This window comes from Quercus robur, chromosome 4, assembly GCF_932294415.1.
Source record: "Quercus robur chromosome 4, dhQueRobu3.1, whole genome shotgun sequence".
NCBI lineage: Eukaryota > Viridiplantae > Streptophyta > Magnoliopsida > Fagales > Fagaceae > Quercus > Quercus robur.
The window spans coordinates 42,777,951-42,795,591 of NC_065537.1; the positions used below are offsets into that span (position 1 = coordinate 42,777,951).

At 37.6% G+C, this 17,641-nt stretch overlaps 1 protein-coding gene across 1 annotated transcript; it reads left to right on the top strand.

Moving 5' to 3' along the window:
- Nucleotides 1-13,636: 13,636 nt before the first annotated feature.
- LOC126721902 (F-box protein SKIP2-like) lies at nt 13,637-15,572 on the top strand. The gene has a single exon (XM_050424981.1). The coding sequence runs from the start codon at nt 13,882-13,884 to the stop codon at nt 15,376-15,378; it is 1,497 nt and encodes a 498-aa protein (XP_050280938.1). The 5' UTR covers nt 13,637-13,881; the 3' UTR covers nt 15,379-15,572.
- Nucleotides 15,573-17,641: the final 2,069 nt, after the last annotated feature.

The following is a 17,641-nucleotide window of genomic DNA, read 5'->3' on the forward strand; positions in this document are numbered from 1 at the left end:
TTGAAATCTATGTGATTGTTGTAAACAGATCTTCAAACTTGTCATGAATGATGAGTGAATGGTTATGTTGATCTTGAGACATGCATAGACTTGTGTTTATATATCTTCCCATTCTTTATTTTTGTTTTTGCTAAAAAGAGCTCACCAAATGTAAATCTCCAAATGAAAAGAGATATTGAGCTGCAAAAGCCTGTCGCACATTCTAGTATTCGACTAGGAAAAAGGGAAAGCGACCAAAAATTAAAGTGAATGTTTATTCTAAAAGCCAAAGGCTTGTTCATTAAAGTGAAATATCAAATATCACTCTCACAATGAGAGGTGGTTGTCTCAAAAGGATCAAAAAGATCAATTGTTATGATTAAAAGTGGAGTAAAATGTAAAGCTCCAAGATATGTTATCAAGTTTTGTGGGAGGTCATATATGCATATTTCTATAATTGAGATGGGTCACATGATCTTGTGCTAATTGTGTATGCCTTGGTTGAATTGATCATTGAAGCTTCACAATAGACTAAGGACTATCTCATTGTTGATATCCACACACAATACACAAGTCTATGTTCTAGAAATGCCATATTCATTTGTGTGATTGTACTTAATGAAATGTGTTTTCACATGCTCAATCTTTGTTGATTCAAGCACAAAAAGATTTTTGAGTGTTTTAGGTGTTTTTGGAAAGTATTTTGTTCTTTAAAACTGATAATTTCAAAAATTCATTTTTGCCCTGTTTTGGTGACTCAGTCACGGGTTAGGCAAGTCATAGGTCTCAGTCGCGAGTTCGCGGGTCAATTGTGGCGACTTGTTCGTGAGTGGAAGGTCCAGTCACGAGGGTTACTCAGAGATTTTCGCGGCTCAGCTCGCGACTCCCTCGCGGGTAGACCTTCCAGTCGCGAAAAACACTTAGAAAATTTTTCAAAATTTTGTCTTTGAGTGTTTTGGCGGCTTTTCCTGGCGACTTGTTGGCGACTCACTTAAGTCGCGAAAATCGCGTGTTCTACAAAATGAGCTCATTTTCAACACTTTTCTCAAAAAGGGGTTCTCATTTGCCTGTCTTGCTTTCTGTGTCTATTCATTTTCTGATCTTACTTTCACTTATGCATCATCACTGTGGTAATCTTCAAGTTCTTTCAACAACTTGTTACCATTCAATCTATCTTCAAGGAAAGGTATGGGTTCTGTTCTCTACTCTTTGTTTTGCCTTTTTCCTCATTTTTTTTGTGTTCTCCTTGGTGTTCATATTTCTCTTACCTGTGTTTGATCACTTGAGTGTATGATGTTCTCGTTTTTGTGTGGTTTTAATCTGACCCTCTCTATTGTGTTGCTACATTTGGGTCATTTTTGTCCCTCATTGCTATTTTCTGGTCATTTCCATCTAGCTTTTAGGGTTTCTTCATTATCCCTATATTGACACTAACCCACTGCTAATAATGTATGTTGGATTGTGTTCTTTATTTTCTTCTATTCATGATTCAGACTGGAAATGTCACCATTCAAGAAAGCAGCTGTGAAAGGAGGCAGTTCCAAAGGGAAGGAACATGTCATTGATGTTGATGACTACTCACCTCAAACAAAAGGGACTCGTTCTTCATCAAAAAGATTCGATCCCAACAAGTTCAGATCCTATGCTGCTTATCAGTCTCATGAGAATTATTTCTGAAATGCTACACCATTACTAGAAAGACTTGTTGATCTATCATCACTTCATGACACTGACATTCCGAAATGGTTTGCTCACAAGGATTGGAATTACCTTCTCTCTGATTTGGATGACACGTATGAAGATTTGGTAAAGGAATTTTATGCCAACGCGATTGTGGAAGAAGATGAACTTAAGTGCTAGGTTAGGAAAAAGAGTTTTTCAGTTTCTCCTGCATATTTGGCAGAGATCCTTCACATCAACCGACCAATGCTTTGACACTCACCGGTTTATGATGATCTTTGTCCTGACGAAGAACTTCTCAAGGAGGGTCTTGGACAAGACTTGGAATTCTCATCCAATGGAAACTCCGTCAGTGTTTCCTCTCTTCCTCCAAAACTGAGAGTGCTTACAATTGTGATGTTTCACAATTTGTACCCCTTATCAAGCACTGGGTATATGAACCTCGGACGTGCTTTGTTTCTTCATGATCTAATCTCTGATGTAGAAATTGACATCTGTGCTCATATCTTTCATATTCTGCGCAAAACGGTTCTACAAACTGAGTCCCGAATGTGCATTCCTTTCTACTGTCTCATTTCAAGGATCTTGAAGTTCAAGGGAATTTATCCAACGGCAGATGAATCTCCTCACTCAAAACCAAGTCCAATCAACATGCGTACATTCAACGCAAGCATTGGACATAGTCGGAAGAGAGCCAAACCGGAAACTTCCGCATCTCACAGTAGCTCTCATTTCAGCACTCTCTCCCTTGATGAAAAACTTGATCACATTGTATCGTCTGTACACGAGTTGAATACAAAGATGTCTGGACTCACATCTACTCTACACCATCACAGCACTCGATGGGATATGAAGTTTACCTCACTTCAAACTCAATTGGATCAGATTCAGAGAAGGCTAGAAGAGAATGTATGGCCTATTCCATGACAAAAAAGGGGGAGTGATAGGCCTGATCAGAGGGGGAGGATATTACCTAAGGGGGAGTGGTTCTACATTCTTCTTCAATTTAAGTTGTTATATTTTCTTCAGTTTAAGTTGTTATATTGAGTTTTGTACCCATGGTGCTTATGTAAGCTTTTAGGATTATGTTTTATGCATAGTTTGTAGGCTTTATGGTTTGTATCATGCTTTATGGTTTGTATCATGCTTTATGCAGCCCTTTATGCTTTGTTGAAATCAGTACTTCTATCTAAATGTCTTGCATTTTGTTTTAAGTACTGTCACTCTTGTGCCCTTGTAGGATTGTTCCTAGATGCATATACTTAGTGTATTATGCATTGGTTGAGTGTTAGGCATACAAGTAACTTGCTTTGTTCTTGTTAACTTGTATGTTCAAGTATTCATTCTAAGTGCGAATGAACACTGTGATCACTACCTTGTGGTGATTACTTGGTTGATCAAGCCATGATTTGATACTTCATTTCATCTTTGCGTGATCACCTTAAGCTTGTTTCATATGCATTTCATACTTTTCTGCATACAATGATCATGGTGTATTGTTGTGTTTCAGGAGTTTCATGTTCTTATGATTCAAGTGCTTCACAGCTTCTATAGTTAGGTGTGAGTGAGTTTTGTTCAACTCTTCCCAACTCACATGTTAAGTCTAGAGTCTGTTTTAGGGTTTTGTCACGGAATAGCCAAAGGGGGAGATTGTAAGGTTGAATTTAATCAACCATCTTATTGGCTTTATTCCATGCCAAATTTGCTTGTATTTCAACATTTAGTAACCCTGTATTTAGGTGGGTTTATTGTAAGGGTAGTGAGTGAGATAGAGTGTTGATTGCTCAAGAGTGTGCAAGAAAACAGAGACTCACGGCTTGATCTCATGGGTGGCTCACGGCTACAAGCCGCCAGACGCAGCACACGTGCCAAGCATACCAGAAGGTGAACAGTCATGCTAGCTGAAGCACTATAGGACAAAACAGGACAACTGGCCATACGGTTATCTCGCGACTTAGTCAAGTCGCGAGGCCAAGCCGCGAGCCACTCCTGTTTTGTAAAACCTGACATTTCACATTCCTCTCTCACTCCAGTATAAATACCCCTTATACCCACAAATGAAAGAGAGCTTTCAAAGAGAATTTTGAGAGAAAAACCCTAGAGTAAAACGAGATTGATTCACCTACAATCTATACATTAGAGTCTCTTCAAATTCCTCAACTCTCTTCCTCTCCATTGTCAAACCCTTGAGAGGCATTTTACCAAAACCTTGTTCTCACCATATTCATCACTGTGAGAGGGCTGTTTGGTGTTCTGGGAAGCAGTTAGGAAGGAACCAATCTATATTGGTTGATGCTACGGTCTAGTAGCGGAATCCGGGAAACTAGAAAAGAAAAAGGTTCGGCGTAACCTTGTTGGAGTAAGAAGCTTGAAGGGCTTAGGTGCACTAGGTAGATTAGGCTTGGAGGGTCTATTGCTGTCCATGTATCCCAACTACATTTTCTAGTGGATTGTTTACCGCTTGGAGGGCGGCGGAGAGGTTTTACGCCAAGGGCTTCGGTTTTCTCTTCGATAACACATCGCGTGTTGTCTTTATGTTTGCATCTTCCTTCCCTTTATCTTTGCCTTTTATTATCTGCTGTGGGTTGTGATTTTAATTTGGCTTAAATAGTTTTTCCAATTCTATATTATAGCTTATGTTCATTTTCCGCACACTAGTTGTTTGAAATAAAGCTTGAATTGGTTAATTTGTAAATTGGGGGTCTAAACGTTCAAGGGTGTTTATACACATATTTGAACTTTCAGCATTGGATGAGGGGTTTCTCATTCTTGCCCTTCCTTGAGGATTTAGATTTCCTAGGAGGTTTGCCCTTATCCTTTTTCCTAAATTGAAGAAGCTTGATAATCTCATCAGTTATGAAAGTTATATCCTCATCCTCATCTTCATCTTCACTTTCATCTTCATCTTCAGAGTCCTTAATCTCTTCCTTTATACCCTTAAGAGCCAAGTTTTTACTCTTTTCACCTTTTCCCGTTGAACCTAATCCCATCTCATAGGTTTGAAGGTTCCCTACAAGCTCAGTCAAAGGAAGTTGATCAATGTCCTTCACTTTCTCAATGGCAGTGATCTTGGCATGAAATTTTTCAAGTAAGGACCTAAGGATTTTCCTCACAATTTTGGATTCTGCTATAAATTCTCCAAGGTTGAAGGCAGAATTCACAATATCCATGATTTTAGCATAGAACTCAACAAAGGTCTCATCCTCCTCCATCCTTATTTCTTCAAAACTACTAGTGAGTCTTTAAAGCTTCATTGTCTTTACTACCTTGGTACCTTCATATGTGGTCTCAAGAATGGTCCATTCTTCCATAGCAACTTCCGTGGATGATATTTTCTTGAATTCTTCATTGGTCACCCCACAAAACAAAGCATTCAAGGCTCTACTATTGAAATTTGTTGCTTTGATTGTTTCTTTATCCCAATCCATCGGCGCTTCCATTTGTTGCTTAATCCAGCCAACTTCAACAGCTTGTCATACCTATTCACCTAGAGCCTGCAAAAAAACTTTCATACGAACTTTCCAGTACGCATAATTAGTTCCATCAAATAAAGGAGGAATCAAAAGAGATTGTCCACAATCCATGACAACAGGGGTCAAGGATCACACTCAGGAAATTAATCCAATCAAAGTGTACCTGCTCTGATACCAATTGTTGGGAAATTTAGACCCCGGTTGATAGAATTAACAAGTTTTAAACCCAAGTTGTTAATTAGATTTATTATGAATAAAACTTGTTAAAACAAACAAACATCAATATCATGTCAAAATCATGCAACGGAAAAATAAATAAGACAAGATATGATGACCCAAGAAAACCAATGAAACAAACTAGTTTCACAGTGAAAAAACTGAGGGGAAACCTTCCCAAAAAGCAATCCACTATAGTAAAGAGAAGTTTCAAATCTAGTACAAAACCTTTGTCCCTAGACTCTACAATCCCCGTAGATGAACTTACAGCAGAAACCTTCTACCGCTTCAGAACCTCTAAACTCTTTAATATATGAACGCCATCCTTTTTGTTGCATGGATCCCAGTACGTGACTAACCAATGATGAACGGCTCCTAGTACGTGACTAACACACCAACTAGAAGAAGATGTTGGCTGCAAAGTTCTTCACTTCATCAATAATGAAGATCAAAAAGCACTTGGTTACAAAACCCTAAGGCACAAAGACGCAGTAACTTCTTTTAGAGAGAATAAGGCATCGGTCACATTTTGCATATGTTCTCCTTGTATTCTCTTATGTGACGGCCTCTAAAATAAGCCTTATATATGTCTAGGGTTACGAAAAAAGAAGTCCTAAAAACACATTCACGGATTCCAAGAAAACATATCAGAATTGCTAATTCTTTCTTAAACCTCGACAGATAGGAGGTGTCGAGCAGGTGTTGAAGGGTCAAAAATTTTCTACATCGATCAACCTAGCTATCGAGAGGTGTCGAGATTGCGATAAGAAGCAACTAAAGAGCTCGACAGATAAGCCAGGTGTCGAGAGGTGTCAAGCAGCTATCGAGCTTTAAAATTCAGCACTTTCTCACTTGATTCTTGGACAGACTTGCATGGCTTTAACACTTAAACTTGAAACCTTATTTCTTGAAGTATTAAAAACACCTAGATCTACCCAATTACAAGTAAAGTGCGTTTTGTCAAAGGATTAGCCAATTACATAAAATAGTGACATATGTTCCTAACAAGTGAATCACATATGTCCTAACATGCAACCTCCTCCTAGTCTCTCTATTAAATTGAACAAGGTTTGTTACTTTCGACATACACTTTATGGCCTTAAACAAACTCCACGAGCTTGGTTTGCCAAGTTTAGCTCCACCATCTTATGCTTGGGTGACACTGCTAGTCCTTATGATTCTGCCTTGTTTCTTCGTCGCACCAACAAAGGCACTATTTTGCTTCTCCTCTATGTGGATGACATGATCATAACTAGTGATGACCTTAGTGGCATTCAAGAACTCAAGAATTTTCTTAGCTAGCAATTTCTGCTTGTTTTGTTCTTTTTTAGCCTCATGAGAACAACAAACTTAAGCCTCAATCTAGCCTTTGTTGTTTTCTTGGCTATGAAAAAACTCAAACAAGGTATCGATGTTATGATCCTATCTCTCATCGTCTTCGTATTTCCCTAAATGTTGTCTTCTAGGAACATCACTCCTTTATTGAGCTCTCTCACTTCCATTCCTTCGTGTCTACCTCCTCTGTCTTAGAACTTTTTCCAAACGAGTCACATATTCCTTCTATAGTTACTCCTGATTCTCCTATAGACTTCTCTATCCAACCACCAAATATTTTTTATGCCTCTCCTAGATCACCCTCAAATAAATTGGTGGAAGATGAGCAGGTTGAAAACGAGCTACCTAACTTTGAGCTTGGGTCCCCTACTTCTACTCTGCCTGAAGATCTTGCACATAGCATTCCACCTCGTTACTCAACTTGGGTAAGATCTATTCCTGCACATTTACTTGACTATCATTGTTACACTGCCCTTACTATACTACACAAGCCTCACACCAATCGTGAGTCCTCCACTAACCCCTTATGGCAGATTGCAATGAAAGAGAAATTTGATGCTTTATCTAAAAACCGTACTTAGGATTTGGTGACTTTCCCCCCTAAGAAGTTTGTGATTGGTTGTAAGTGGATCTACAGGATCAAGATTCATGCTGATAGGTCCATTTAGCACTATAAAGCTCGCCTTGTTGCAAAGGTTTTGCACAAGAGTATAGAATGATTATAAAGAGACGTTTGCTTCGGTTGCTCGAATCTCATCTATTCATGCCCTTTTAGTTATTGCCACTACCAGTAAATGGGACTCTTTTCAGATGAATGTCAAAAATGTCTTCCTTAATGAGAACTTAAGTGAAGAAGGTTATATGCAACCTCCTCCTGATCTCTCTATTGAATTGAACAAGGTTTGTTACCTTTGATGTACACTTTATGGCCTTAAACAAGTTCCATAAGCTTGGTTTTCCAAGTTCAGCTCCACCATCTTATGCCCATCTTACGCTTGGGTTACACTATTAGTCCTTATGATTCTGCCTTATTTCTTCGTCGCATCAACAAAGGCACTATTTTGCTTCTCTTGTTTGTGGATGACATGATCATAACTGATGATGACCTTAGTGGCATTCAAGAACTCACGAATTTTCTTAGCTAGCAATTTAAGATGAAAGATCTTGGACATCTCAACTACTTTTTGGGTCTTAAAATCACTCATTCCACTAATGGGTTTTATATTACTCAAGCCAAGTATGCTTCTAAACTATTGTCTCAAGCTAAACTCATTTGATAGTTAGATTGTTGACACTCTAGTTAAACTTAATGCATATCTAACTCCCTTGCTGGAAAACCACTATCTAATCCCTCTCTTTACAGATGACTGGTTGGCAACCTAGTTTATCTCACCATCACTCATCCAAACATTTCTTATGTTTTTCACCAAGTGAGCCAATTTCTGTCTGCTCTATGATCGACTCACTATATTTTTGTCCTGCGCATTCTTCGATATCTAAAGGGCACTCTCTTTCATGGCCTTTTCTACTCTGCTTAGTCTCTTCTTGTTCTCTTTGCATTCTCTTATGCTGATTGGGTAGGAGATCCCACTGATCAAAGGTCAACCACTAGTTATTGTTTTCTTCTTAATTCTTCTCTGATCTCTTGGCGAAGCAAGAAACAAACCTTTATGGCCTACTCCAATACTAAAGCAAAATATCATGCCCTTGCTAATACCAAATCTGAACTCCTTTGGCTTCAATGGCTTCTTAAGGATTTAGGTGTGTCTACATCCTCTGCTACTCCTCTTTATTGTGATAACTAAAATGTCATTCATATTGCTCACAATGATGTATTCCATGAACGGACTAAACACATCGAGCTTGATTGTCATTTTATCCATTATCATTTTGTCTATGGTGCTCTCCAGCTGTTCTCAGTCTTCTCTAAAGATCAACTTACAAATATCTTCACCAAGTCACATCTTAAGGGACACTTTCATGCTTTGGTTGACAACCTCAAGTTGGTCTCACACCCATCTTGAGTTTGAGGGGGCCTGTTAACGTGTAATAGACTATGGGCCTTAGGCCCACCTTATTTACTTGTATAGCACACATACTTGTACTGCACACTCTGCCTCCTATATAAAGGCACTCATGTATATTTTATTACTTGAAAAATACAATACAATATTTCAATATTTCTAACATCCCACATTGTGTTTTTGTGGGTAATAGTAAATGAAGAGATTTTGAGGTTTATGAAGCTTTTTTTTTTTTCCTTTTCATGTTCCCACCCACTTGGCTTGTATAGAGGCCTCTTAGTGTGTCTAAAATCCCCAATGAGTAATGACTACTCTTAAATTATGGTTCTTTTGAATTTTGCTAATTTTGAGCCGTAGGTTTCATGGGAAAATGATGGTTTAGCCTCGTGTTAATTTTTATAATTTGTTTAATTAAGGTAGCTTGCTAACTTTTCTTGAAGATTTTGAACCAAATGATGTTGCAAAATTTGGAGGTTTGAGTTCAATGTGAAACAGAGAGTGAAATAAGGAATGAGAGTGAAATGAGGAATGAGCAACAAAGGAACATTTCTTAGTCTTGGACTTACATGTGGGGCACTTAAGCACTAATGGAAATGCACATGCTCTAAGCCTTATGCTTCTTACTTTGAGCTCAAAAGTGTACACATCTGAGATGGCAAAATGTTTAGAAGTTCCTTTATTCAATCCTATTCCTTCTTCTTGTTGTTGGATATCTCATTCATACACATCTCTTTGTTTCTCGAGCCTATAGTGAGTTATAGACAAAATTCGAAAAGGTCAAATCTTTGATGATTCCATCATACATGATTGAGTTGCGAAAACTTCTGGATAGGTATCCTACATCTGAACTGAATTCTTTCTAGTTGCTCTAGAACAATTAGGAGATTCTATAGTAGAAATACAGGGATATGCTTCTAGCAGAAACATGCTATGGGGCAATGGGCCTGCTTATGGGTTCAAATCAATACGTTCTAAGAAGAAATATTTGAATATCAATCTCATCGATCTCCCGTCAAATTGGTCTCAAAGAAACTCAAGGAAATCCATCCCCTTCCTCTCTCCTTCTTCTATCCAAAGAAACTTTCCTAGCTGGGTTGAAGACCAAGAAGTGAGTTTGTTATCAGCTAAGTATTCTTCTTATGGCTAGATCCAATCTCCTGGTCCCTTCAGAAAGGAAAAAGAATTTTAACTTCTTCCTTTCAGAAAGGGAGTATTAGGAAAATCCTATTAATTGTAGCTTTCACCAAACCTCCAAGAAAAGCATAAAAAAAGGCCCAATGGTACGATCCCTCCTTCACCCTAGAATGAAAGGGGCGATCTCGTAGTTCTTGGTCTGTGAAGATACATTGTTAGGTGCTCCATTTTATTTTCCTATTGAGGCCAAACCTAAACCAATGCTTGAGAGATAGTTGTCCATATACTAATAAGGGATGTATGGATTCTCGGGAAGATAGGAGCCGTGGTGGTCCCCCCCCCCCCTCCCCCTGACCGCCTAGATCCCATGATTGAATAGAAAGTTAGATCTACATTGGATCTCACCTGAATCGGCCCATCTATCCTCTTGAGGAGAAGTCTGGTTTCAAACCCCATCAAAAATCAAAGTGCTCTCTTGGGCCTCCAAACCACATTTCCATATATTTCTCCGAAAGAGATCCCTTTCAAGTGGGCTAGGGCCAAAAGGAATGAGAATGAGATATAATAAAATAAAATAAAATAGAGCATAGAGCTGATCTTGCTTGGACTGTTTTGTAGACTGGTTGCTGTTGCGAAAAATTCATCCTCAATACTCACTTATTGTTCCATTAGAGGTTTTTCAAAGATATGAATGAAGTGATTAGACTATCATGACTTTTGAAATTTGAGATTTAAATTTAAAAAAAAAAAATTAAGGTTTTTAATTTGATAAAAAGGACGAACTGTAGGCTTTCTATCAACTTTCTCCAAAAATTATCTTCATACTTTTTAGTGATTATTTTAATCTCTCAGATTCTCAAAAATATAAAAATTTTAATCTATCTCGTACTCCCAATAAATCGCATTCATGTCCACAAGAGACGGGACCGGGTTTGTTTGGCTAAATTTCTTTTAGTTTATTTAAAGTATTACTTAATGTATGTATAAGGAGGTGTTTGGCAAACCACAAAATCGCTAAGAAAAATACAACTGGTTTAATTGTTTTTAATTTTTTGAAAAATAGGTTTAAAATTGGGACTAGATATATTACCATATAAGAGAATTCTACAATTAGATGATGACAAAATTATAAAAGACTAACATTCCTTATTCATCTTCAACAACGTAAGAATAGTTACTTGATTTTGGATAAGTAATTGTTGAATCCTTGCCTTTAAAGAAAATAAATTTAATAAAATGAATTGATATTTTTTGCGATTTGACCTCTTATCAAAGATTAATCCTAAACCTAATAGATCTTTCCTTTTTCTGATATACGAAATATGGGATTTCACTAAATCAACTCACAAGAAATTGAAATTTCAAATCATACCAAATGTATTTACTTCAACAAAAGAAGTGTGGGACTCTGCAACACTTTAATTCTTTTGAATATGGTTTGAAAATATAATTTTTCACTAATTGTCCAAAATCATCACAAAGAGACTGAAAGTTCAAAAACGTGTACAAAAACACTTTTGAACGTTTAGACCCCCAAAAACCAATTTAATCAACACATGCAATATGTTAAACAACTAGTGTGCGGAAACTTAACATATGCTATAACAAGGAATTGATTAAACAACTATCTAAGCCACATCAAAATAAACCACAGCAGATTAATGTAAAGGCAGAGATAGAGAGGAAGGAAGATGCAAACACAGCGATAACACCAGATATGTTATCGAAGAGGAAACCGAAGACCTCGGCGAAAAACCTCTCCGCCGCCCTCCAAGCGGTAATCAATCCACTAGAAAATACAGTTGGGATACAAGGACAGCAATAGACCCTCCAAGCCTAATCTACCCAATGCACCTAAGCCCTCCAAGCTTCTTGCTCCAACGAGGTTGCGCCGAACCTTTTTCTTTTCTAGCTTTCCGGATTCCGCTACTTCACCGTAGCATCAACCAATAAAGATTGGCTCCTTCCTAACTGCTTCCCAGAATTCCAAACGTCTGTCTCACAGAGATGATAATGGTGAGAACCAGGTTTGGTTATAATGGCCTCTCAAGGATTTGACAATGGAGAGGAAGAGAGTGAGGGATTTTGATGAGACTCTAAGGTAGAGATTGTGGGTAAAACAATCTGGTTTTTCTTTAGGGTTTCTCTCTCAAAATTCTCTCTGGAAGCTCTCTTTCAATCGTGGGTTAAAAGGGTATTTATACTGAAGAGGAGTGGAATGCGAAACGTCAGGTTTTTCCAAAACAGGGGTGGCTCGCGGCTTGACCTCGCGGCTTGACTAAGTCGCGAGTTCCAGTCGCGAGTTAACCGTATGGCCAGTTGTCCTGTTTTGTCCTGTAGTGCTCCAGCTAGCATGACTGTTCATCTTCCAGCATGCTTGGCACGTGTGCATCTTCTGGCGGGTTGAAGCCGCGAGTCCAGTCGCGAGTCCCAGCCGCGACTCTCTGTTTTCTTGCACACTCTTGAGCAATCTTCACACTATCTCACTCACTACCCTTACAACAATCCCACCTAAATACAGTGTTACTAAATGCTGAATTACAAGCAAATTTGGCACGGAATAAAGCCAATTAGATGGTTGAATAAATTCAACCTTACAGAGACGATAATATGGTGACAAAGTAAAAAACCCAAGGAAATCTATTTAAGGGAAAAATCGCTACAGGGAAACACTCCCCAAGTGAGCAATCCAAAAGTATATAAATCTATTACAAAACCTTTGTTTCTAAACTCTGTAATCCCAATAAATGAAGTCATCTATAATTTCAAAACTTTTTAACACTTTAACTATATGAACGGTCCACGAATGACACACCAGCATTTCACAATCTAAATCATCTATAATTTCAAAACTTTTTAACCCTTTAACTATATGAACGGTCCACGAATGACACACCAGCATTTCACAATCTAAATCTTCGACCAATTCCAAGATCCTTCTGGAGATTTACTTAATAGCAGCAACACTAGGATGATGTCTCTGTGACTTCAAACTCTAATCTCACCAAAGCAATACAACCCAAAAGATTCTCCCTTCTAAACTTACTAGGATTTTCTTTTTGACTAACATAGGGTTTTCTGTCTCCCTAGCTTTGTAGAATTCATCCATGATAGAATAGTCCTTTATATGGGAACGGGAGACTTTAACAAGGTTAAAATCAATCCAATGGCCTCAATTAAAACATGTCGGCAAAAACTGATTTGCAATTTTCGACGTCTTTTGATCAATTGAACATAAGTCAAAACGTCAATTGAATAGCTGTCAAACTGTCAATTAAACAGCTGTCGAACTTCCAAATTCTTCTACTTTTGAGCTGATCTTGTGTTTTTATCTTGAACTTGGAAGCAATACTTTGTGACTTACAAAACTCTACATTTTTGTCATGGTTTGCCTATTCAACCTAACACTATTGAATTACTTGGCCCTTAACTTAGGGAATAAAATTTAGACAATCCTCGAAGCTCCAACTCAATTATATTTAATCAACAATAAAATATAAATACTCAATTGGCCCACCCACTCCTTTGTTGTTCATGATATCAATTATTAATTTGACCAAAGACTCGCCATTCTCAGGTAGGAGGGTGAAATGATCAAGGACCAGATTTGCCATTTCCTTTTACAAATTGGTCTATTTACCATTTTAGTTCAGAAATCACTTTTAAACACAGTCAAACTTGAAAATACTTTTTGGTAAACTAGATTAGCAATGCAAGTGGCAAAAATTAATTAATTTGAGAGGTAAGATAACCCCACACTCTCTCCGCTATCAATGAATAACCTTAACCTTAACCTTAACCTTAACCCCGTCTCTTCTGGTGTCTTGGGTAACCAAAACATTATGAGTATGAGAGGTTCTTTTTGTCATGCGTATGACTAATATTATTAACATATCTGTTTGATGCTTGCTTTTGAGTACATTAATTAAAGCTGTTCCTTCTCTTTCCTTTTGTCTCTCTTTTTTGGGGCTAATCAAATTACACACCATATTTTACTGAGAAAGAAGAAGAGAGAGAGCAAAGCAGAGTAGAATTGGCATATGGGTCAAGCTTCTTCTTGCTGGGCTGACACAGCGAAGTGCATTAACAAATCTGATGATATCAATGGCAATGGCAATGGTAATGGCAAAGATCTCACACAAACACTACCAGACGAATGCCTAATATATGTTTTTGAAAAGTTGGGTTGCCATGACAGAAACACATGCTCTCTAGTGTGCAAGCGATGGCAGCTACTGGATTCAAAGTCCAGACATCGTCTCTCCTTGCATGCTCTCTCTGATATCTCTGCTTCTCTTCTCCAAGCATTGCTCTCTCGTTTCAGCTCTGTCTCCATTCTCTCCCTCAAGTGCTCACGCAAGCATCTCAGCATTGACAACCATGTCCTCTCTCTCATTCCCACACTGCTTCCTTCACTCAACAAACTCAAACTCAGAGGCTGTCTCGATGTATCCGATGATGGTCTCATCGCCTTTTCGCTCCACCACCCTCGTTTCCTCACAAAACTGTCGTTTGCTTCTTGTGGGTTTGGTGTCAAGGGCCTTATTTCTCTGCTCTCTAATTGTCACTCTCTCCGAGACCTCACTCTCAAGCGTCTTCGCAAGCTGGACTCCCACAATGTCAATACCCTCAATTTCAACCTCTGTCAAATCCAAATCGAGCGACTTTGTTTCAAGGATCTTCACAACACTCGCCTTTTCATCCCGCTTCTCTGCTCCTCTAAGGCTTTGAAAACGCTGGTTGTGTGTAGAAGCTCAGGAAATTGGGACACAGTCCTTGAAACTAGCCTGCAAGGAAGGGCAAGTAGCATTTTCGAGATCCAAATGGAGAATGTGCACATGGGTGATGCAGGTCTCTCCGCCATCTCTGCTTCTTGCCCTGACCTTCAACTTCTATACCTCAACCGAGCCACGGATTGTACAGACAGTGGATTAAACGCCATTGCAAACTCGTGCAGGAAGCTTAAGAAGTTGCATGTAGACCACGCAGGGAGTATTGGCGATGATGGGGTCTTGGCTATAGCTTCCAAGTGCTGCCAACTCCAAGAGTTGGTGCTGATGGGGCTTCCTGTAACGCTTGTGTCTCTGAATGTCCTCGCTTCAAGCTGCCCTTTACTTGAGAGAATGGCACTTTGCAACACAGAAACTATTGGGGATTCCGAGATGGCTTTCATTGCTTCAAAATTCTGTGCCTTGAAGAAGCTATGCATCAAGACTTGCCCCGTCTCTGATTCTGGGATTGAAGCTGTTGGGGAAGGTTGCCCCAAACTCGTGAAATTGAAGGTAAAGAGGTGTAGAGGGGTGACTCAGAAATGCGTTTCGCGACTCAGGTTGCACAGGACTTCTTTGGTGGTTTCGGTAGATGCTGTTTGGCCTAAGTCGTTTGATGAACAAGGAATGCTAGCAATGGTAAATGAAACTGAAACATCACCAATGCCAAACACTAGGATGCACAGGAGTACGAGGACTGATGTTATTTGCAGCAGCAGAAGTGCTAGCTTGCTTAGCTCTAATTTATTTGGGAGAAGACCCAATTGAAGATATGTTCAAACTCATATACCATATATGATCAATACCAAGTGTGTGTGTGTGTGTGTTTTTACTTTTTTCTGACTCATTGGAGTTGTATTCATACTTGTTCCTATTCCTTGTAATCTACAATTTTGTTTGATCATATTTGCGAATTTTCCTTTACATCTATCAGAAATGAATTGTAACATTATGCTACACAAGATGCTTCTGCGTTCTCCTTTCAATTGCACATTGTTGCGATGCTTACTAGGATAATTACTATTGTTGCTATTGGTATTTTTTGAAGTGTTTGCTACTTCACAACAACAGTTTGCACTACAAAGGAATTTTAGACTTGCAAAGAAAATTAATCCTCTATTAATCTTATCCCGATTGTGGTTTCTTGCAGGCTTAGTGACCAATCTTGTTAAGGCATTCTCTGCACTGCACAACTTGTGAACAAAGAGGAGTTCACTCTCTACTCTCAGATGGAATTGATTATCGACTTTCTGAGGCTATTAGAACCCCATAATTGCTATCCTTAACTAGTAATGAACACCAATCTTTGGTGATGTTAACTGCTAGTAATGAACACCAATCTTTGGTGATGTTAACTGCTGATTGTTTTCTCATGGAACGTGGTTTAGAACGTGACGTTTTTGTTTTATTCTTTGTAGGACACTACTATGAAAATAAAAATCTGTAGCTTGAGGTTATCAATACAAGGTGCAGAACTGCCCATGCCCATCAATGATTTGGATTTCAGGCGGCTTAACCCCTAAAAATTCCAACCCAAACAAGATTTTTTTTTTAATTAAAAACAAAACCTAGGAAACCTTAATATACAATTATACACCCTAAATTTCACAATCATAGAAATGCCAAGAAACATTCTGATCCGAATGGTCAAAAATAAATGGAATATATAACAGAAGTGAACATAATTAACCCGGTGTTGGGGATTTAGTGCTCAAGCACTTTGTCCACCTCAGCATAGCGCTTGAGTTCAAGTAGTACGGGACTCATTAGCACCAGGGCCGTTGGCCAATGAGGGAATCCTGTGATATATTTTACCTAGTGGGATGTGATTTACTTCCATGATCCTACTTTTTTATTTATTTATAAAATAAAAAAAATAAAAACATAGCTTATTTATCAAATTTTAACATATTTGAAAATCTAATAAAGATGATACACCAACTGTTGGGGAGATAAACACCTTGAAGAGCTTTCTTATGTAATTAATATAACATATAGAAATACACTTTAACTCAAAAGGCCTAAGCCCAATGAGTATGTGCTCAATTATATTATATTAATTACTCATTTTTCTCATCATTATTCAATACTATACTCATCACACGCGCTTTGCGCGTGCAATAATGCTCTTTTTTTTTTTTTTTTTTTTTTTTTTTTTTTGGTTTAGTGTTATAATACTTAAAAGTGATATATAAATAATTGAGAGTATTTTTTTTTTTAAAATGAGGTAAGGTAACATGGAATAGTGTTTAAAAATGAGATAGAGAATCGTAAGAAGTTGATACCCAATGGGATATTTGAATTTATTGATTGGTATAAGAATTGTGAAAAGTAAAAAAAAAAAAAAACAATAATAATTGAGATTTGAAAAAAAGAAATATGATATACATTAGTGTGGATGGATGGGGATTTGTGATAACTGTATAGAATTTGGATAATAAAAATTTTGGTTGTTTTAAAGAATTCAAAAAAAAAAAAAAAACCATAGAAATTTCAGGATAAGAATGAATAGTTTTTATGAGAGTAGTGGGTTTTTTTTTTTTTTTTTTTAGAAGAAGTCATTTTATATTTTTTTTTTATAAAGATAATTGAAGTATTTGAATTCAAATAGTTAACAAATATGGATTAGAATCAAACATTTAAATATAAATGGGTGGTGAGAATAATGGTTTTTTTTTTTTCCTTTTGTACGTGAGATGGTAAATTGTTTTAACCTTTTTTGTTTTTTTTAAGGAAAAAAAATAAAATTAAAGAGTATGTTATTTCAGAATTTGTATGAGGATATTTTGGTATGCCAAAAATTGAAGACAAAACAGGGGAATTCTCTTATTAATAGTATAGATGGGATTTCACCCACACATGTAACCCAACACCAACCATACATCAAAATTTAAAAACATTAATATCAACCTCAGAATAATAACCATAAAACAAATCAGCCAAACTTTGGTTGCAAAATGACCAATCAATCTCAAATTCTATATATATAGAAAGCAATATGTGAAATGAAAATTATTAAAACAAATCAAAC

Bases quoted from the DNA above. Each gene is read 5' to 3' on its own strand.
- LOC126721902 (XM_050424981.1), top strand. From the start codon at position 13,882: ATGGGTCAAGCTTCTTCTTGCTGGGCTGACACAGCGAAGTGCATTAAC.